The following is a 21,724-nucleotide window of genomic DNA, read 5'->3' on the forward strand; positions in this document are numbered from 1 at the left end:
CGCAAGCTGACTTGATCTGGTGAAGGACCTGATGATCACGTCGACATTGTTCTAGACTCCAGGTTGGTGGGACAACAACAACGAACAACAAAGAGCATCCAAAGACCGCAAGAGAGAAGCTTTTCTGGTTACAAGTCCGGTGGGGAGGCAGATCGACAACGAGCAATTCCTTTTCTAGGCGGTTGAACCGAGCAGGTCTCCATCCATCCCGGCTTGCCGTAACCCCCGACGTCTGTGGCGCGGTGACGCGATCAGATCATCGGCTCCGTCCTCTCTTCCCAACCCTGGCTGCCGTCCCGACCGTCACGACATTCCCCGAGCCCCTCTTTGCCGCAATGTGACGGGGACAAGTTTGGCCAGGATCGGGATGTCAATTGTCGATCCTTGAATTTAGCTCTTGCTTGTGTACAGGTTATGTCGGCAGAAACACTGCGAGAACGAATGGCTCCGGCACGGTTCATTCGGTATTCTCCGTGGAATTATGGTCGATAAACTTGCCGACGTTTAGGCTTTTAGAAATTGGATTTAGTGAAAGGAACTGCCATCTATGTTATGTTTTTCACCGAATCGACGTAGTACAGTGGCCTGACTCATTGTCTGTTTCTTCCATAGCCGGTTGCGGTCCATTCGGCCCTGAGGTGTGACTGACTCAGTCATCACTTTGTCACCACGGACCTGATGCTTCTTTCCACAGAACCAGCAGTATACGAAGAAGAGCGGGACAAGGTGATAAGTGAGGACGGGGGACGGCAGAAGGTAAACAAAGGCATTGGACTCGATCTCCTACAGAGAGAAAATGTTAGATAGCGGAGCTGTTCCGTTCGGGGAGATAGTCCGCTTGCCGAGATGTGGTGTCAGGGCTTGAAATTTTGCTCCAATAGGAATTAAAGGCGCAAATCTCGGCCGTGGACTAACTTGTCTTCCAGCGGGAGGTCTTCTAGAAGACGTGCTGTGGAGCAGAGCGGGATCTGCAGATTGCAAGAACTAGGGATGGAGAACCAGGAAACCCCTGACCTGCTGCAGAGTCAGGGTTCCTGCTGATTGGCGATGACGTTTAGATTCCTCTCGGAGGCCAAGGGAAGTAAAATGTGCTGCAGATGCAATCAGACTGGCGTTTATTTGACGTGGCTTAACTTTGCAGCCGATGAAGACAGCGGATTCTTCGATAGATGAAGAATGAATAATGTCGTCCATGTGGTTCTCGCTGGACCGGCGAATCGATGCTTCTGGGAATGGCAAGTGCAATAACGGGCAAGGCAGTCGCAATGGCGAGCGGGTATGGTATTACGGTACAGAACAGTACCGTACCGTAAGCAGCAGGGGAAAAAGAAAAGGCACTTCCCCATCACAAAGGCGGATTTCCTTTAAGGGTCAGCCACCGCCCTGTTTGGCATTGCAACCCTGGCAAATTGTTGCAGAGACTATCAGCTTAGCATTATTAGTATTTTTTGCCCCGAAGAGATTATTTGCTGTTGTCTTGCAAGTGCCGAGTCTGTTCGCCGGATGCCTCATTCGAGGACACACCATATGATCTGTCAGTCCTGAGACAAGGATCTAGACATTTCTCTGTCGATTAATCAGCTTTCGCTGTCACTGGGCACAGTTCCCGCAGCCTGGATGGAGTGATTACATGACAGCTCATGGATGCATGCCATTGCCACCTCATGCCGGCCCTAACGGCCGATGCAGCCAGGGTGGTTTCGCAGCAATGGCCGCTGCTGCTTGTCTGTCTGGCAGGCTGCAGCCGCTGTCAGGGCTGTGCCCGTAATGTTCCGGTCTCGAAGTTCCCGTAAGTTCCCTGGCCTAATCCGGCCGGTGATAGGGCTGTATCAGTATAGTTGTGACGTATTATACACATATCCCCCTCACGCCTGCCCCTCTGGCTGTGACTGTCTAGAGTTGGCCGTCTGATTTTTCTGGGGCCCGGACAAGCATGGCTTTTGCTGTCGGCAATGCATTTATAACTGTAGAGATTCACTGCAGCCCTTGCCCTGAGGTTCGGGGGTAGTCCACACTCGGCACGGCTCCGCTGGTAAAATTGCGAAATCTTCTTTCTTTTTCATATCAGCACGGAGTCTCTGCACAGCTCCGTGAGATCGTCTTTGCCACTCCCGCGCCAACTTAGCAACTAGCCCTGCGACGGCGACGGAAACGGTGCCTCTTCACCAAGGAATCGAACAGTGGGACCCGTGGTTAGGCCGGTCTAAGTTGCGCCTATTCTGGGTTATCTGCCGCCGCTGCTGCTGGAAGGAGGGGCGTGCCATTATCTCGGCGCGCTGCTGGGTGAATCAACTTCTTTATCGTTCAATATTTTCCCACATTCACTTCACATTGTTGTCATTATCTCACACGACCTCTTCTTCTGTGCCTCATCTGCCTGCTTTGCTGCTGGGCTTCCTGCACACAGCCTCTGGTCTCAGCATCATTGTATGCTTGAGACACTATGGAGGCGCTGAGTTTGCTCAGTGGTGGTGGTAGTGCCAGTTATGCCAAGTACTTTGACATTAGGTAAGGACTGAACCCCAACAGGACCTGACAATTGATTTTTTTTTTGGAGGAAGAAGTGGACTTTCAAGCTGACTCGCCGCCATTAGACTCGATGACAGATACGTGGTATTCCGCGGAAACGAGCATGAAGCTGCAAGCGCTCATTTGCAAGGCACTTTGGTGCTTTGCTTATCAGAAGCGCTCACCATCAAGCATTTGAAGCTTCATTTGACTGGCATGTCTCGTGTCTCGTAAGTTGGGCCCAATTTTCTTGCAAAATGGAGGGCGACTGACAGTCATTTTCAGCTGGCATCTGCCCACCAGCGGCGGGGCTAGTCGCAGGCCGATGAAGGAGAAGGTGTTTTTCGAGAAAACTTGGACATTCCGTGACCCCGGCAAAGGCAAAACGGAGGTTTTGCGTGCGGACAATTACGAGTTTCCCTTCGATGTCATCCTCGACGGATCGCTGCCAGAGAGCGTCGAAGGTCTGCATGACAGTTGGGTTACCTATCGCTTCAAGGCGGAGATCGGTCGTAAATATGCGAGAGATATTGTTATCCGAAAACCTCTGAGAATCATTCGCACCTTGGATCCCAGCGCGCTGGAGCTGGCACATGCGATGGTAAGTCAAGCTGTTGCTGTGAACTGAAAGGCCTCAATGGCTGACGCTCGTTCAGTCAGTGGAGAATATCTGGCCCAACAAGATCGAGTACTCCATCAGCACCCCGACAAAGGCCGTGATCTTCGGGACTTCTGTGCGAGTCGATTTTCGTCTCATTCCTCTTTTGAAGGGACTGAAGATCGGGTTGATCACCTCTCAGCTAATTGAGAGTCACGACCTCTCTCTGAACCCAGGCGAGCCCGAGACAGCCTACAACACGTACAAGACGACGAGGGTCATCGTAACAGATGATTATGAGCTGGATGAAGAGAAACAGCTGGAGATCATTGATGAATCGGCCGAGGGCTACCAGTTCCATCGTTATCTCGAGCTTCCCAAGACTCTGACCAGGTGTCTCCAGGACACTGACGCGAAGGGAATCAAGGTCAGACACAAGCTCAAATTCAGAGTCCAACTCCACAATCCGGACGGACATACTAGTGAGGTAGGTTGAAAACGATTCTGCAGGTTCCGTCGTTTTACATTGTACAGTGCCATGCTAATATTACCTTGTCGAAAGCTGCGAGCGACTCTACCAGTCTCCATCTTCATCTCTCCGAACCTTACTATCGATGACAATAATAATCTTGTTGACCAAACTCCTGCGGATGCGCAGAGGGCGCTGCTTGACCTTACGGAGCAGGCGCCGCCGTTGTATGGGGAACATCAGTTTGATCAGTTGTACAGTGAGGTTGACGTGAGCGGATATCGCACCCCTGGACCTGTTAGTGGGCCTGCGGCGCCCTTCGGAACTCTCAGCCGCAATCTCTCCGCTGAAGACCTTCCTTCGATGGCCACTGTGTCTAACGGTGATATTTCCGCGTCGGCGTTGCATAGCCGCCTCTCGCGCCTTCATGCTAACGGCGTCAACCAGAGCCGGTCTCCTGACGCAGCTGACAGCCACGACTCCGAGCCCGGACGTCGGACTTCGGGCCATGGGTCGGATTATTTCTCATACAATCGTAGTTCTGGCTCACATTCTCAGAGTCCGGAAGGCTCCAGCACTACTGTGTCCCGCAGACCGTCGGTGGACCATGATTATGAAACCCTTCCCTCTGGGATGGCGACGCCATATCACGTCCCCCAGTACCTCGAAGTCGAAAGCCTCAGTCGTGTTCCCAGTTACAGCACCGCGCTACGTTCCAATCCTAGAACCCCATACAACAGCGACCTACCTGATTATGAGTCAGCTACTGCGGGTGATAATGTCGTGAACCCACCCCGCTCACCCCAGCAAGCTCATGTGAGGTCCAGTGGATGGTCCCATTTTTCTGCCTTGACCGAATCGTATCATCGTCCTTCTTTCTTCCACAGTCACAGCCGTGGTAACAGTCGGGACCAGAGCCGCGATCGCAACCACAATAACAACGCCCACGACGATGAAGAACGCAGATTGCGCCTGCTGCAGGCTCGTGGTCGCGGCTGATTCAGCAAAGCCGCTGAACCTTTCAACTCTCACTTCTCATATCGAGACAACCTCGCCTTTGCTGATGATGCATAATCACTAATGTAAATGTGACCATCACAGACACCAATTCGGTGCTGGGGGTTGTTTCTACCGTTTTTGTTTCGTTTCGTCATGACTCCTCCGATGATACCTTCAAAAAATTCTTTGACTTGATGCGGACCACATGACTCGATGAGCCCGCCTTTGCGTTCGGGATGGATTTAGTCAAAACATCCATTCCCAGAGCACATCGAAGTCTCCCGCTTGTTTTTTCCCCTGTTATGGTTTTCTTTTCTTTTTTTTTATTCTGGTCTGGTTGTGCATATTTCTTTGCCCCTCTCCTGGCGTTCGTGGTTTTCACATTGATGAGCCTTATGATCATGTTTCTCATAGATACCTGACAGTGATCTCCCATACGGTGGCGTTTTATTTCTGGTGTTTCACATAGAAATGGGTGGAAGGAGCATTACAGGTGCAGTGTTTCATCATGTGACGATATGAACAGCTGACTAGTATCAGCATGAATGTACTACATAATAGCATACGACCTGATGATAATGAAATTGTGGATATTCGATGATTGAGGACAGTACAGCAGAATCGCACACATTAAAGTCTCGACACGCTGGATTCCATAAAGCTAAAATCCCGCACTCTTCAGAATCATCTAGTATACATCTGCCTCCTATTCGATAATTTTCTATTGTAGCAATCCATCGTCTACGGGTTTCCCCATCGTATTGTGCAATTTCCGCCAAGATCATCTATCTATTTTAAAAAGCTTACTATCAACAAACCGCGACTGACGCTGATAGTGCGCCTTGATAATAAGGAATCCAGGATCGCGGCGCTCTTTCGATCAGTACCTGGTAGTTATTGAAGATTATTGAAGCTTATCGCGGGGAGTGCTGTGGCTTTGCGGCCCCGAACGGAAAAGGCGTCGCAGCCATCCATGTTAGCGCCGTGGGAGAGGACCCCGCTGACCAAGCAACATAATTGAATCCTTAGGTTGAAGGTCTACTCCGGAATAAGTAGTAATTAATATTTTCACTTCTCCCCTCACCTCTGACGAAATGGGAAGGAGAAATCGATGACATCAGAGGGGAAGTCTCCCGTCATTTTACACCACACCATCTCTTTGTCAGTAGGTATTAGCTTGTTCGGGATTCTATACCACGGTAGGAGTAGGTAAACCTTAACAGTTAAGCAACCGTACTGTATGAATTACAGAGTTGAGAATGACTATTCGACTCCTGTCTGGACTCCGCCGTAGCATCGAATGGGGCTGGTGTGGATAGGTCATTTTCTCTGTACTCAGTCCGTACGGAGCAAGGTTCCTAGTGGTGACCTCATCGCAGATCGACACCCAGCCAAGACGCGAAGAAAGGCTTGTTGGACACCGCTGCATCCTCTTTCTGCATCTAAATGTCTTAGTCCCCGTTCCCTTGGGTGTTTTAATTTTTTTTTTTCTAAAAAAAATATTAATCCCCTTGGCTGGCCTTGGAATCGACCCGGTAGTATTACTCCGTGAAGACCGACTCCCAACCCACGGTTGCGGATTTCCCGCACTTCCCCGCATCTTGCGTTGTCACACCCACGAAAACAAATCCTCAATAAAGCCAACAATCGCTAGATCTGACCTGGAGAATTACACAGGCCGTGTGATTGACAATCTGCAGTAATGTCGACCCCTGTGAGCCCGGTCGGGACCCAGCTGCCGCACCGTACCACGACGGTGCAAAGCGCCGCGACAACCACCACCAATGGAGGCGCCTCGGTGAGCGACGATGAGAGCCTTATCGGCGAGGACACGAGCGAGGTATGTGTAATCAGCCTGAGGATGAAGCTGCGAAGCTGACAGATGGATTATCTAGACAACGCGCCTGCTGCTCGAGCGCCTCCAGGCATGGAAGCACATGTGCGGCTACCTCGAGGAATACGTGGAGGCGACAGCCAAAATCCAAAAGTCGCAGTCGAAGGATTACGAGAAAGTGTTGAAGGTGCGACGTCTCTACTTAATTCACTAGAAGTTGCAGACTGCTAAATTGTGTCTAGACAGTCAGCAACCCCCTTCGCGAAGGCCACCATTTCGACCAGGGCCTCGGAGGTGTCGCGGGCATCTTTGAGAGTCTGCGCAATAACACCAAGGTAGGCAGGCTTCACAACCAGCTCCCAGCTGGATGGATGGGACAATACTGAGAAACGCAGGGAATTTCGAACCTGTATCTCGAAACGGAGAAGAATCTGAAAGGCAGCGTCCTTCCCACCCTTGAGCGTCTGCACAAAGAGATCAAGAGCAAAGCCAAGGAAGTGCAGTCGGGCGCCGCCAAAAGCTCCAAGGCCGTCGACAAGGCCAGGGCCGCCACCCAGAAGCACATCGAGCTGCTCGGGCAGTATGCTGCAGCGCAAGCCTCGGCCGCTGGCACCAAGATCGAGCCATCGAACGACCCGTACGTGCTGCGAAGGGGGGTCAACCACCGGTTGAATAAGCAGATTATCGAGGAGAACAACAACCGCCAGGATACGATCGCGGTGCAGAACTCGTTCCAGGAATTCGAGGCGCACATCCTCCAGACGGTCCAGCAAGCGATGAGCTCGTTTTTCCAGTTCATGGGCGGCCAGCTGGATCGCCAGCGAGCCATGTACGGGGACATCGTCAGCAGCGCCCAGAACATTCCCCCCGACTACGAATGGACCCGCTTCATTAAGCGGAACGATGGCATTCTCATCGATCCGGATGCACCGCCGCGGTCGATGTCCAACGTTTCCTACCCGAACCAGGATCACCCTTCAACGAAGCCTTTGATCGAAGGAACGCTCGAACGGAAGTCGCGCGCCATCGTGAAGGGATACAACACCGGGTACTACGTCGTCACGCCGGCGCGGTACCTGCACGAGTTCAAGGACGACGACGACTTCAACAAAGATCCCACGCCGGAGCTGTCGCTGTATCTGCCTGAGTGCGTGATCGGCGGGATTGACGGCGTCAAATTCAGCCTGAAGGGAAAGGACGTGTCTGGCGGCAAGGTTGGCAATGCGTTCCACACGACGACGGAGCTCAACTTCAAGGCGCACACGCCGGCGGACGCGGAGAAGTGGTGGAACGTGATCAAGGAAGTGATCAGTGGAGGAGAGAAGACCGTCACCAGTCCCGTCTCGCCGCTGAGTCCGAGCACGACAGCTACGCCAGCCGGGAGCAGGAACGTCAGCGGTGTGCAGCAGCCCCCAGCTGACATCAAGGCAAGAACTGATGCAGAGAAAGCAGACGGATCGGGTCTGAACCGGAGTGCCAGCACTGCAGGTCATTTCCATACTTCCCCTGGAGGGAGCAAAGTTGACAAATAATCGAGTTGATATCGACTTGAGATGATTGTTTTTGGTAAATAGTCGAGTTGGACGTCAGCTCGAGAGATAATTTCTTTTTTTTCTTTTTATAGATTTGAGCATATACCACAATCTAATGTGATGATTTTGTTTAAACATGATGGTTTCTTTCCTATTTTGTTCATGATGTGTTTGCGTCTGTCATGTAGATACTTTATTACACTTTAGACTTTCCTAGATACTTTACCTAGGTGATCTTGCAATCTTGGGATACTGATATACATATACAACAGAATCCTTGTATAGATAAATCTTATCTCGACAGTGTTGCCATAGTATAACATAAACGATCACTTGCGCGGTTTCTGCATTTCCTCATTTTCATATTGTCACGAAAAAAAAAATTAGAGAGAGAGACCACTTCTTTATCATTATCACCATCACTCTCTCTCCTTTGCTCCTGACCTATTCCACCTCAAAACGACAATATCCTTCCTTCCTCCACCCTTTGCCTCATGCAACACAGCACTCCCCTTCTCGACCGTCCGCTCCAACACAAACCCATTCTTCGTAAACACGGCAACACTGCGGTCGTTGCCCACGAACGCAGATGCCTTGAGCACAGACACGTTCATCCAGGGGATGGCCCAGTCGGTGATGATTGTTCTCAGGACGGAGGTCATGATTCCTCGACCGTGGTAGGTGGGAAGGAGCCAGACTGGACACACATATATTAGCATCTAAGGTTCCTACTCCGTAGATAGAAAGGAATCAGGGAACAGGGGGGGATACATACAGCCAACCCCCCAAATCAAATCCGGATGTCCAGCAGGCAAAGCCTCGTTCTTCTCCCTCGCTCGGTCCCTCTCCTCGCTCCTGTCCGGCGGGATTTCGTAGAATGGGTAGCGCCTGAGGATAATGTCGCCTATGAGCACTTCTTTGGTGGGCTCTTTGACGCCGTCGTCGCTCTTCCCAGTGCTGGTGCTGGAGGTGGTAGCAGGAACCACCACCTTTCGAATGAACCGGAACGGACAGCCGTCTGCAAATGACGATGCTGCTTGTCCTCCTTCACACGGATCCTGACCCTGAGCATGGTCCCCCTGATCTTGTCGTTCCCGCTGTATCTGCAACTGTCGCTGTATCTGCCTCTGCAACTCTGGCGAGGACAAGATCTGCCGACACTCCGCATCCACCTTCCAGACATAATCTACCGCGTTCTCCCGTCGATAAGGGAAAGGCGGGCTTTCGAGGAAGGGGTACACACGAGGGTCGTTTAGGGCGGTGGTGATGATGGTTTCGTCGTCATCCTCATTACCATCGCCATCATGATCATGATTATGCCCGTGTTGGTCCGCTTCAGAGGACTTGGACTTGTCCTGTTCAGCAGGGTATGGGTATGGTTGCGGCGCTAGTCGTGCGGGAGTGATGATGATATCTGTATGAGGGGGCGGAAGACGGAGGAAGAGTTCGCCTGTGAGGGGGTTCTGTTCTAGTGGCATTTTTTTTCCCCTTCACTCTCCTTTTTTTTTCGCCGTAAATCTTAATATATGGTATATGGTCTTGTATATACACTTGTAGTTGTAGTTTCAATTGCGATTGATAGTTGTCTGTCCGTCCGTTCGATTCCCCGTATATTATTTGTGTTTTATGACATGGCTGGTTTATTAATTGATTTATCTGTCAGATAGAGATAGGGAAATAAACAAGCGAGATAAGTAGGTGGATAGATGGGTAAAACGAGATTGATATGTGATATACACTTTCATGCAAATTTTATATATGGAGTGAAGTCGATTAGCATCATCATATCTTCAAAGATATCTAATATCCGAGGCGTAAAAAAGAAAAAAAAAGAAAGAAAATAAAAGAAGTTACCTAGGTAATCGGATCATAATGCTCTTTTTATAATACTCAGGTCTACTAGTACAGATAGATAGGTATTCAGCTGAGCTGCGGGAGTCATATCGAGTCGAGTGAGTCATCCGTCGTTGGTTACCAGGGGAGTCATCCCATCCGAATCTACCTCCACAGTCTTAAAGTCACTGCCCACCTTTATAGCAACAATCGCAATTAAAACCTCATTCTGTTTTTACATTGCATACTCCTGCATATCAGCAATTATCTCCTGCGAATGCTGAGCAACTTGTTATGGAAGTTCTCCAGATGCATCGACTCTAGACTCGATTCCCTCTTTTCGATTGTTGCTGGCTCCTTGCATATCCGATAGATCATGCGGTCTTACTCATCTGAGATGCACTGAAAGCTAAGAGTAGGAGAAGTCGTTGATGGCTGTAAGCACATGGTGTCCCTCTAGAGAAGGTCGTCTGGATATTGAGGCCGAAATTTGTGTGTGTAAACACCCCCGGTACCATGGCGACTGCTTAGGCAGGTCTCGGCTCTTGCTTTCCTTTCCTCCATCCGTATATCGAGGAGCGTCGTTCCTCCTGACGATATTGTGGGCAGAAAGCTACTCTGAATTATTATGCTTCATAGGAGGTCGATGTCATTGTGCATCCATTCGATTACTGTTTAGTCGTCACCGACAGCAACACTATTGAACGCACACGAAGGTCCTCTGGCGTTGGCTATAATTGATGTGAACGAGACGCTGATAGACGTTTAAGCCGAAGCCGAAGCCTTTGTAAGTATCAGCTCTGCAACATGATAACAGAATTCTATCCTAGATTGATCCACCTCCCTTCGATGATATATTGGACCCCTCTTTGTAGATACATACATATACCTATAGCCTCCCTTGATATGAAACAAATTGCTTCCTACCTCTTGAGCCTCGCTACGACAGTGTCTAATTGGCAATGATACCGACTGAGTTTCTTCGAGACATCGAGTCGGCCATGCAGTGGCTTTTGATGAAACATTGGGGGTTTATCTACTATCCATCTCATAAGCCGGATGTCGCTCAATCCAAAAGCTTCTTCCGGCCCAGCCAGTCATCGTCTCCTATTAATGATACCCCTCTAAATCGATTCCTTGTGCTGGCTGCTCTCAGACTCCTGAGACATATTTGACCTCACGAGGGAAGAGTCCTGCTCTCTCACAGTTTATGCATCAAATGAATATGGTCCTCTTGTTTACCTCTCTGAGGCCTCAACCATGCAGTACATTTCCAGCCATACATCCATCCCAGTGCCAAAAGTCTTTTTGTGCATTTCAGCATGGCGGCGGGACCTAGTAGAAACAGGACTACCTGTTTGATTTGAATTGAATTGCCCGACAGACCTAAGACCCGCGGGACCTTTGCATATTCTATTTCTAACAGCCAACATGACGGGTACGGTACTTTACTTACAGGACGGCCGTGATGTGCAGAGGAGGGGGGGGGGGGGGGAAGGAAGAAAAGGCTGAATGTCAAATATTTTATGTTGCCAGGTCCAACGGGTTCCGGTCTCATGCAAAACATATACTCCTCAACTCCGATGCCAGGATATCTCGTATGAAAAAAAAGACATTTGAAATGCGTAAATTTGAGAATTCGTGCTGAAAGGAACATCAAGAAAAGAAAAGCCCCGTTACAACATGCTTCGGCCGTGACATTCTAGAAGTCCTCTGGAGTCTCTAAATCTCGCAGCTTCTGACTAAGAAATCTTCCTAGCGCTGCAGATTTGGATTCCAGGGCGAGTAAAATCTCCGGAGATGAATTCAGATTGAGCCCCGCCAACCGTGCCAGATCGCTGCTGCGGTCGATCTCATACTGCGCCTCAAGCAGGCTGTCCGGGTGCCGATTGGGGTCGTTCTGACTATGACTGGAAGCCGACTCGACTGTCGTTTGGGCTGGAGGTTCAGCCGATGACGACGGCCCATTCGTTCCCCCGTGCGGTACATTCGGCGGAGGTTCGACCGTCGGTGCATTGTCTGACCCCAACGCAGTACTGTCGACTTTGGCCTCATTGGTGTCTTGTGCACTCTCCAACTTTGACGGCCCCACCGTTGCGAGAAGCACCTTGTCTGCGATTTTCGTCACCACTGCCACCTGGTTGTCCTGCTCGAATACGATCGATCCCACATCCCCCAACGAAACGGACGGCGCGGTGACAAAAGAGGACGGATGGCTGGCCGGATTGACCCCGGTCAGATTCCCCGTCGAGGCGGTTTTGGCGTAGGATGTATATGCTGCTCCGTACGTTGCACTGAGGTTGCGCAGCTGACGCGCTGGCAGTGGTGATGCGTAGGCGAAGATGGCCCCGTTCGTAGCAAAGACCCTAAACCAAAGTGTCAGCTTCCTCCGGACACGGCATTTCCCCTGAGACGTACAATATAGAAGTTATCTCCGGAGGCGAGAGGTTATCCTCCAGCAGGTCGCTGAGGGCCTCTGTGTCGAGCATTTTAATGTCGGGAAGTTCGGGGGTCGCCATCGTGTCATCCCAATCACCGCCAACCTCGCTCGTCAAAGGGACTGGGCCTTTACTGGCGCTCTCGAACTCGGCGTCCTTGACGGGTGCGCGCGTACAATCTTCCGGGAAGAAGAAACAGTTGTCCCGGTAATCCTCGTCCTCGTGGTCGTATTCGATGGGCTCATCCGAGCATTCCAACAGGTTCTGGGCGTATTGGACGTGGCTCCGGGCCCAGTAGGGGAGGAAGACTTCGCCAAACGGAGCGTCTCGCTGGTGGAAGAGGCCAGCCTGGAGAGGAGGTTCATACTCAGCCATGGTGTTCTCTCTTAACGATCTCGTGACCCGAGTCTGGAGCAGCAGGGGGAGAAGCGCGGCAGGTATATAGGCATGGGCAAGCACGATTTGATTTTGTCCAGAAAATAGTCACACGACACAAGCACAAACAAGGCAGCCCGGCTATGCGGCGGAGTGAAATGAGAGGTGGACGCGGGGTGCACAGGCGACACAAGAACCCTCCGAATTAGAGCTTGCGATGCTTTAAGAGCGCCCAGCGAGCCGAGCGGACGAACGCTGGATGGGGCTAAGCACGCGAACAGACGCCTGCCATCCTCGACGGTTCAAGGGAATGGATGGACGGGGGGATTCCACGGGCCTCCGGGCAGAGCGTGCGAGACATGGCAGCAAGGGAAGAAGAAGCACAGACAATGGCTCTCAGAAGGGGAAGGGCAAATACCTGACGGGCGAAGCTGGTCAAGATCCAGCAGGGACTGACGTGGGGAACCGTCGCAGGGCGGGATGGGATAGGTGGTGGTCGGAAGCGCAGCGTGTCGCGATGGTTTTAAGCTGCCATTCTTGTTGTCGCGGGTATCGCGCCAAACTGCGGGTGATCGGTCTCCTCCGGGGCTCGAGCACGGCGGCCCATCCGCTGTCAGCCCGATGGATTTGTTCAGGGAAACGCGCACGAATCCATTAATAAAAATATTATTAAGCACAATAATCGTGATTCGTTTCGACTGCTTCGGGGTTTGTTCAACCTTTATCGTGGTCATGTGGAGGGCCTGTTACATGGCTGTGGACTGCTGTCGTCGGGCTGCGGACACGGCGTGTAACGATGATCACGGTGATCCCAACGATGCATGCACAAAAAACTAGGGAGTCAGGGACCAGACGGCGATCTCGGGTCTGGGGTGGAGACCCTGAATCTTCCCGAGAGTTTTTTTTTGCAGAAATCCTCGAGACTCGGTGATGGCCAAGGCAAGAATTGGTGGAATGGATCTACAGAACAGCAGGCAGCATTGCCTCTTTATCCTCTGCCTGCGGGATTCTGGCGATGACGTACAGCGCAAGACAAGCACGGACAAGTCGCATTCCGCGATCAGTGGCTCGTCCCGATGATGTCGTGGATTCGACGATCCGACCCAGCTGGTATATAGTATCGTCACAGCAGTCGCAAGCAACAATTACTAATCCGGATGTCAACAGATTCTTCATGGCGTCACCATGGCTCGCTTGAACATTCAGCCCCGCTTTCTACCACCGTGAGGGGTCCGGTTCCCCTCCCTCGTTATCCTTATTATTCTTTCCTCCTCGAAACAGCGAACTCTGTTGCTCTTGGCATCGTCCATGTTCGTCCATCGACTCTCGTCCCGCTCTCTGGTTGTCCCCAAGGTTCTTACCAGCGTTCCTGCACCGCGATTGTCATTTCTCCAAGGTACAGTACATACTTTCTGCCACGTGGGATCTCCGCCTGGAGACCAGGGGTCGCTCACTGACCGTCTGCTGCAGGTTCTCGCAGAGCTTCCGGCACCATGGCCGCCACCGACACCTCCAAGTACAAGCTTAACCGTGCGTGCTGACTCTTCGCTCCGTTTGTCCTCCCCCACAAGCGCGTCGACTCACCATGGAATTGGAGTGCAACAGACACCATGATTCGGGTCAAGGACCCGAAGAGATCCGGTAGGTTCCTCGAGGCTCCCCAATCTCGTCTCCCACGTGCGTAGCTGACCCGGCTCAGTGGAGTTTTACAAGTTCCTCGGACTCAACCAGATCCGTCAGCTCGACTTCCCCGAAAGTAATTTCTCGCTCTACTTCCTCGCCTACGACGGCCCGTCGTCGCTCTCTGGCGATCGCCACTGGACGGACCGCAATGGCGTTCTCGAGCTCACCCACAACTACGGCACCGAGAATGACCCCAACTACAGCGTTGTCAACGGCAACACGGAGCCCTACCGGGGATTCGGACACATTGCCATCTCCGTCGACAACATCGAGGCCGCATGCAAGCGGCTGGAGGACGCCGGTTACCCGTTCCAGAAGAAACTGACCGAGGGCCGCATGAAGAACATTGCCTTCGTCAAGGACCCGGATGGCTATTGGGTTGAGATCATCCGTCGTCATGACGAGGATGTTGGGACCTCGACTGACACATCGACCTACCGGCTGAACCACACCATGCTCCGGGTCAAGGATGCCCAGGTCAGCCTGAAGTACTACCAGGAGGTCTTCGGGATGACTCTGCTACGAACTGTCGAGAATCCCGATGCTGGCTTCAACTTGTACTTCCTGGGCTACCCTGGCGCCAACCCCAGCGTCAAGGAAGGCGCCAAGAACCCTGTGGCTGAGTGGGAAGGTCTCCTGGAGCTGACCTGGAACTATGGCACGGAGAAACAGGAGGGCAAAGTTTACCATGATGGAAACTCGCAACCCCAGGGATTCGGCCACATCTGTGAGTTTTTTTTTTCCCCTACACCTTTGATTGCAGTTTCACTAATCCCCCATGTAGGTGTTTCCGTGGACGATCTGGATGCCGCCGTTGCCCGTTTCGAGTCACTGAACGTGAACTGGAAGAAGCGTCTGACGGACGGCAAGATGAAGAATGTGGCGTTCATCTTGGACCCGGATGGCTACTGGATCGAGATCATTCAGAATGAAGCACTGAAGCGCTCCAGCAACTGGTAAGCGTTGCTGCGGCAGACTGTACTGTAGATAGTATAATCATCGGGTTAGCTCTGTAAGGCGAGAAAACCGTAGATAATCGATATCGTTTGCTGTTTCTTAAAACCTAAAAAAAATAGTAAAAGGGTAAAGAGTTTATGGGCGGTGATTCGCCAGTGAAAGCGGTTCATTGGAACAGATCTCCCCGCGTTCATTCCAGGACCTGCGAAATGCCGTCGTGCATCTCTATCCTGTAGCCGCCTGAAGTCGACTGAGCTTCCCCCACACTCTGGATTTGTGTATCCTCGTAGAAAGTCCCTCCGCCCACACCCTCGTCGCCACGCCCATCACCGACAGCGCCTTGCACGCAGCCAGACACCGCCAGTCGAGCCGGTCGGTTTTCCCTCCGTGGTGGGCAGCTGACTCAATAATTGGCTTTGCGTGCCTGCCCTGGTGGCGGTTGGCCCTCAGCCGAGCGCCCGACGAACGCTCCTGCCGAGTGGGTCTCTCCCCATCCAACGTGTCTTCAAATTCTGAACAGCCCAGCGTCATCTCTGTTGCTACAATCTCCTCTGCTCTTGCTTCTCTCTTCTGCGCCTGCCGCATCGATCATGTCTGACGAACGCTGTCCGCTCGGCGTGGGGTAGAACGCAGATGCTCTTGGAGGGTATCACTGCGACGCTCGACCTTTCCTGCTAAAGAGGGTGCTAGTTCGAGCCCTGATGGGCTCTCAGTCTCAGCCAGCCATGCAGCAGTCGTCGGAGCAGCCGAAGAAGGCCCCCCGCAAGCATGTCACGACGGCATGTGTCCCTTGCCGGGAGAGTAAGATCAGGGTATGCTGCACCATCCGTCACTATATAAACTACAACGGCCCCGCCTCCTGACTCATCTCTCGTGGCCAGTGCGATGGGGGTACGCCCAATTGTCAGAACTGTCAGAAGAAAGGAAAGGAGTGCAAGTACCAGCATGGGGACGATAAAAGGAAGTATGTTGATGTCCTCTGCGCGTTCCTAGCCGTCCACTTGGAGTGGTTTCAATAGACCTGTTCCGTCGTCCGGTTTCAAGGAGCCTTACGAAGAATCTGTCGTCGTTGATACCGATCTCTGCGGCAGGCTGCCGCTAATATTAGGTGTCTTTTCTTGCATTCGGCCCTTGCTGACCTTGCCAGGGTTTCCCTCCGTGCTGCCACTGAACTCTTCTCTGCGAGAATTGATCAGCTATGCCAGTTTATCTACGATCATGGGCTGGAGCCTCCCCCGATGCAGCCAGAGGCCGAGCAGGGGATGAACCGAGTGCTCGATACTCTCCAGATCCCGCGGGGGGTGGTGAGACGGCCTGGATCGAACAAAGAGAACGTGCCAACCTCTCGGGTTGACGCCTTCTCTTCGTCTGCGAAAGCCCCGGATCACAATCCAGCCATGCCGCTCGGTCGCATGAGGGAGCCTGATCCGGGGGTTCTTCCGCAGAGCTCCGCTGCTCCGGCTCCTCATCCAGCCATGAGAGCGGACCCAAGGAATACGAATGGCCTCACTTCCGGACCCTCTGCGTTGGACTTCTCCTTGCCGACGGCAGAGTGTCTAGACAACATCTACGCCAATATGCATAGTCCCAGTAACTCCTCTACGGAGAGAGAACGCTTTGTGGGTGCTGACTCTCGCTCTGTTGACTTTCTTGATTCCGTGAACTCGGGCCCTCAACAGGCAAACAGGTTGAACGACGAGGTTTTCGATTCAGACAGCGACGATGAGGCGGAACGGGAGGTGATTGAGCAGCTGTCCTCGCGAATGGGGACCCTGAAGATAGCGGGTGACGGCCACCTTCGTTATTACGGCCCGACGTCGAACCTCAACTTGATAGACTCCTTACCTGAGACGAAACAGCGTCCCGGGCCGGATACACGTTCCGTCCGTCATGATGGCCAAGATCTCTTGAACTACCTGCGGATCGGACAGCCCGTCGATCCTGCTCTGGAAGATCATCTGATCGAGTTGTACTTTACCTGGCAGAATCCCAGCTCGTACGTGGTCGATCGAGAAATGTACATGATGGCGAGATCGAAGTGGAGAGAAAACTTGGATGATACCCCTTTCTATTCAGAAGTTTTGACCAACGCAATGTGAGAATTACGCGTAAGACCAAATTCGTGGGTTCGACCATGCTGATCTTGGACAATAGGTGCGCTCTGGGAGCCGCCTTTGAAGCACGATATCACCCAACATTTATTACATTTCCAAAGTCTCTTTCTGAGTTTTTCGCAGATCGGGCTAAAACCCTCCTTGAAATCGAGTTGGATTCTCCTTGTGTCGCGACGGTGCAGGCTTTAGTCATTCTTAGCAGCCACGAGGCGGCATCGAATCGGGATGCACGCGGTTGGCTCTATAGCGGTGAGCATTGATATTTCGACGACATACATTCTCTCAGGCTGACGTACGTCTCAGGCATGTCCATGAGATTGGCGTTTGACCTGGGCTTGCATGTCGACATGACCCCCTACGTCCAGAAAGAAAATATGAATGCGATGGAAGCTGAGGTGCGACGGGTGGCCTTTTGGGGCAGTTACGTTGCGGACCAGTGAGTATGACCGGTAGACGGAACACCTTCACGACAAATCTATTCACATCTTTGTCTATTAAGTTTTTGGGGTTTCTACTTGGGCAGACCGTTCCGCATGAATGCTGGCGATATATCTGTTCTCAAGCCAGCGTCGGATCTCAGTCGTGCGAAAGAAGAGACGTGGTATCCCTATGGAATGGCAGATGCCCAAGCGAGGGGTCTCAGTCAAGGCCTCAAAAATCCGAGTGAATTGATCAGTAGACAGTTTGCTGTCCTTTGGGAGATGATTTCTCCCTTGGGACATATTCTGTGAGTATTTCCCCACCATGCCTGCCATGTTGAATGCCATTTCGGGAGACTTTTTTTTTTTCCTTTGAGAGTGCATGCATTGCCAATTAACGCGAAGTAATAGGTATGGCTGTGCCGATATTGCCAAGCACGACCTGCAGCGATTGAACTACAAAGTGACCGAGGATCTCTTTGCCTGGAAAGAAAACTTGCCATCCAATCTGCAGGTTGACTTGGACAACGACAGCGTGCCGGTCTTGCCACACCTTCTGATGCTTCAGTATGTTATGGGCTCTCCTTTTTGCTCCTCCTCATCGCCATTTGCATCAGGCCGATCTAACCAGTGCAATAGTATGCAGTACCACCAGATTGTCATCTTTGTTCACCGACCATGGGTGTCGAAGAACTACATTCAGCCCCAAAACCCCAGGCAAGGACCCGGGTACCTCCATGCGCGGAGAATGTGTATTGAGTCTGCTACCGCTGTGGCCCGCCTTCTTCGCCTGTACGAGAAACACTACACGTTCCGGCGGATCAACAACCAGGTGGTCGCCATCATCTTTACCGCCGCGCTCATGCTTATCTTTGTCACCATTTCGACGTCGTCTCAAAGCCCTGGTCGGTCCAAGGGGGATGATCACGCCACCATGGCGGCGCATCTGAACGTCTGCTTCCGAGCTCTGGACGAACTGGGACAGTCCTTTGAGAACGCGAAGCGGACGCGCGATTTTCTGGTCAGTCTGCAACGGCGATGGCAGAATCATATGCGCAAGTCGGGCTCCGCTTCGAAGCGTCTGATGAGCACGTCGAATCAGTCCCCGACCAGGGGGGACGTGGTTCGCGATGGGAGTGGCTCGTCATCCCGCACGAAGAAGTCGCGACTGGGCACATCGAAGACGGACCAGACGCTGACGTCGGTTCCACCCCCGATGTCTGCGCCGTCGGCCACTGGAGGCGTGGCTACTACCACTCAACCTCCGCCGCCACCGCCGAATGTCGACTTTGAGGGCGTCGATCTGAACTGGGCTCCGACCAGTAGCGAGTTCAAGTTCCTGTCGGAGAACCTGGGGGCACCCTTGTTGAACCAGGGGAACACGACATATGCGGATGACGGCACGCTGTCGAACCTGTCCGACCTTGGGCCCTCATGGTGGGATTCGCCCTCCAATAACTCTTTTGGGAGATCATCTTTTTGACGGCACGTGAAAGCGGCCGAGCGGTTCAATGTCGATTTCTTCCGACCACATTGATACCACTTGTTGTTGACTTGCTTATACCTTTTGTTTTTTTTTTTGGGGTATGTTCGGGCAGCCGGCAGGGCGTTGTGCGTTTCTTTTCTGGATTCTGCTAGATCGACCCCGTGCGGCGGGATCGTAGGTCCTTAGTTGAGCGTGAGAGCAGTTGTGCTTTTTTTTCCCTCCTTCTTTCGACATGTGGATTTAATGCCAGTTGAGGTTATTATTCGCGTATCTGTACCTACCACACAGTACACAGTACGTCCTGTACTGTACTCCGGACGGTGTCCATAATAATGCTCACCCCTCACACTATCTATGGATTTCCTCTTCTCTTTCTCAGCGTAGTTAGCTGCGTAGATCAGCCGGCAGTGCCTGCCGCCTGTCACCGCGTGGTTGCCGGGCAGGAGTTGGCGCCAGTGCTAGTGCCCGTGCCAGAAAGGAAGGAGCCAGGCAGCCCGCCGGATTGGGTTAGCGCCGTGGCCACGGGGCTCGACCAAGAACCGTCTCGGCGGAGCGCCTTCCTATTGGCTGCCGGCCGGCGCAGCAGCCTCCGGCGACCGCAGGCTGGCCCCTCGCCGTCCACATCAAAACGCTCAACGTCTCCCGCGCGAGCTGGGGTCGCTGACTGCCGAGTTCTTCCTCGCCCTCACACCTCACCGACCGTTGGTCATGCCACCCTTTCGCAGCGCCGCACGCGACCAGGGTCTGCAATGGCACACATGCCACTATGCACTTCATTCGTTAGGTAGATCTCGAGAATTGCTGACCCATCATGGTGGGCGTTCCTCGCAGCACCGGCTGTTCCGTTTGCCGTGAGAGGCGCGTCAAGGTCAGGAGTTGCTCCCGCAAGAGAGGATCGTGTCGAGGCCTCACGACTGACCACAGAGGCGGATTCTAGTGCGACGAGCTTCGTCCGCAGTGCACCCAATGTCGACGACGCGGATGCCCGTGTCCTGGATACAATCGTGGCTTCAAATTTCAGGATGAAGGCCCCGGCCTGAAGCGGCGGCATCGGCAGGCGGCTCGACGTCTCGGTAACGATGCGGACAGGACGAGGACGGTCACCACAACCACCTCAAAAGCCGGCGCAGGACATGCCTCGATGATCATGCGTCGCCATGCGGCGGCCTCTATCGATGACAATGTTTCTCCATCTCTGGCCAAGAAGTCTTTGGCCAGCCAGCAACCGCGACTATTCGTGGACTTCATTCAGACGGCTTTTCCCGCCATGTATACCTACAATCAGTTTCGATACGGAAGCGGCCCCGACTTCCCGGAATATATAAGGAGTCTCTTCGGTTCCTATCCGTTCCTGGACGCAACCGTTTGCTGTCTCAGCGCCGTGTATCTCGCCCATCTCGCCAAGGACCCGAAGCTGCAGATGGCCAGCCAGCGTATGTACTCTGACGCCTTGAGGAAGGTCTACCGGGGGTTGGCGACGGATGCGGCCATGTCGGACGCGATGCTCAGCACGATCATGCTACTCACCGTCTACGAGATGTATGCGCAGACAACCAAGGACGCGTGGATCTATCATGCCCGTGCGGCGAAGCAGCTGTTCCTCCGGCGTGGGGTCAAGGCCCATATGTCCGGGTTTGGTCGCTCTTGTTATTATTCATTCCGGGCATTCATCATCGCCCATGCTCTGTCCGAGGGCCAGCCGTGCTTCTTGGACGAGGACGAGTGGCAGGATTTTGCGCGCAGGGTTCTCGAGGAAGACTCTCAGAAACCGGGCGAGTGGTCCGCCTTCGCGCCCATTGAGGACGTGATTTTTATGGAGCTGGTCAAATGCCCTCGCTATCTCAGTGAGGCGCGCGGGATCACTTCGACGACTCCTCGCGACGAGGTGGTGTCTCTGATCCAGCGCATTCGCACCACCTGCTTCAAGCTGGAGGAGCTCAGTGACCAGTTGCGCTACTCCATTGCCGCTCACAGTCAACGACAGCAAGGAATCGTCACGAGACCGGGTAGTTTCATCGGTCCCATCCCCCACCAAGTCTTTCCGCTTACCGGCCCATCGCTCCTCCTCCGGGGGGCCACCAGCGCCATCACGACGCTCAAGAAGCTGTTGCAGACGATCAGCGTCGAAGAAGTCGAGTCTCCACCGCGTGTCGAGGAAATCGCCTCGCGTACTCCGTCGATTACATATTCGAGCAGTGAAACGGTGTCATCCGAGTCAAGCCCCCAAACCGTCAGCAGTGCTGAGAGCTCTACACGAACGTTTTCGCTGCCGTTTCGTATTGTTTCCGAAGTTAGCCGCGGGCCACCACGCACCGCTGGCAAAGACGATCCCGAGGCGGTTACATGGCTGGACCGGATTGCCTCGTCGATGGGGATGCTGGGAGCGGACATCGTCTATGAGAATGAAGATTCGAGTCCAGTCGTGTGTGAAGTCGAGTGATCCATCTCAAATGCGCAGACTAGTGAAAAAGATGTCTGG

At 52.8% G+C, this 21,724-nt stretch overlaps 5 protein-coding genes across 5 annotated transcripts; 3 read left to right on the forward strand and 2 right to left on the reverse strand.

Annotated features, from left to right (window-relative positions):
• Nucleotides 1-2,443: 2,443 nt before the first annotated feature.
• T310_0191 (Carbon catabolite repression protein CreD) lies at nucleotides 2,444-4,574 on the forward strand (the record flags this gene model as incomplete). The annotated part of the gene is made up of 5 exons (XM_013476963.1): nucleotides 2,444-2,508; nucleotides 2,595-2,738; nucleotides 2,794-3,109; nucleotides 3,165-3,593; nucleotides 3,669-4,574. The coding sequence occupies 5 exons, from the start codon at nucleotides 2,444-2,446 to the stop codon at nucleotides 4,572-4,574; spliced, it is 1,860 nt and encodes a 619-aa protein (XP_013332417.1).
• Nucleotides 4,575-6,276: 1,702 nt separating this feature from the next.
• T310_0192 (PH domain protein) lies at nucleotides 6,277-7,940 on the forward strand (the record flags this gene model as incomplete). The annotated part of the gene is made up of 4 exons (XM_013476964.1): nucleotides 6,277-6,414; nucleotides 6,470-6,595; nucleotides 6,651-6,743; nucleotides 6,804-7,940. 4 exons carry the CDS (start codon nucleotides 6,277-6,279, stop codon nucleotides 7,938-7,940), a joined length of 1,494 nt encoding a protein of 497 aa, XP_013332418.1.
• Nucleotides 7,941-8,359: 419 nt separating this feature from the next.
• T310_0193 (GNAT family acetyltransferase) lies at nucleotides 8,360-9,418 on the reverse strand (the record flags this gene model as incomplete). The annotated part of the gene is made up of 2 exons (XM_013476965.1): nucleotides 8,360-8,637; nucleotides 8,716-9,418. 2 exons carry the CDS (start codon nucleotides 9,416-9,418, stop codon nucleotides 8,360-8,362), a joined length of 981 nt encoding a protein of 326 aa, XP_013332419.1.
• Nucleotides 9,419-11,475: 2,057 nt separating this feature from the next.
• T310_0194 (uncharacterized protein) lies at nucleotides 11,476-12,586 on the reverse strand (the record flags this gene model as incomplete). The annotated part of the gene is made up of 2 exons (XM_013476966.1): nucleotides 11,476-12,139; nucleotides 12,192-12,586. 2 exons carry the CDS (start codon nucleotides 12,584-12,586, stop codon nucleotides 11,476-11,478), a joined length of 1,059 nt encoding a protein of 352 aa, XP_013332420.1.
• Nucleotides 12,587-14,079: 1,493 nt separating this feature from the next.
• T310_0195 (Lactoylglutathione lyase) lies at nucleotides 14,080-21,685 on the forward strand (the record flags this gene model as incomplete). The annotated part of the gene is made up of 14 exons (XM_013476967.1): nucleotides 14,080-14,116; nucleotides 14,286-14,996; nucleotides 15,033-15,225; nucleotides 15,261-15,281; nucleotides 15,346-15,352; nucleotides 15,940-16,038; nucleotides 16,135-16,190; nucleotides 16,374-17,321; nucleotides 17,627-17,776; nucleotides 17,840-18,067; nucleotides 18,171-19,196; nucleotides 19,534-19,539; nucleotides 19,634-20,029; nucleotides 20,335-21,685. The coding sequence occupies 14 exons, from the start codon at nucleotides 14,080-14,082 to the stop codon at nucleotides 21,683-21,685; spliced, it is 5,229 nt and encodes a 1,742-aa protein (XP_013332421.1).
• Nucleotides 21,686-21,724: the final 39 nt, after the last annotated feature.

Source organism: Rasamsonia emersonii (genome assembly GCF_000968595.1).
Source record: "Rasamsonia emersonii CBS 393.64 chromosome Unknown ctg1118621759668, whole genome shotgun sequence".
NCBI classification, from domain to species: domain Eukaryota; kingdom Fungi; phylum Ascomycota; class Eurotiomycetes; order Eurotiales; family Trichocomaceae; genus Rasamsonia; species Rasamsonia emersonii.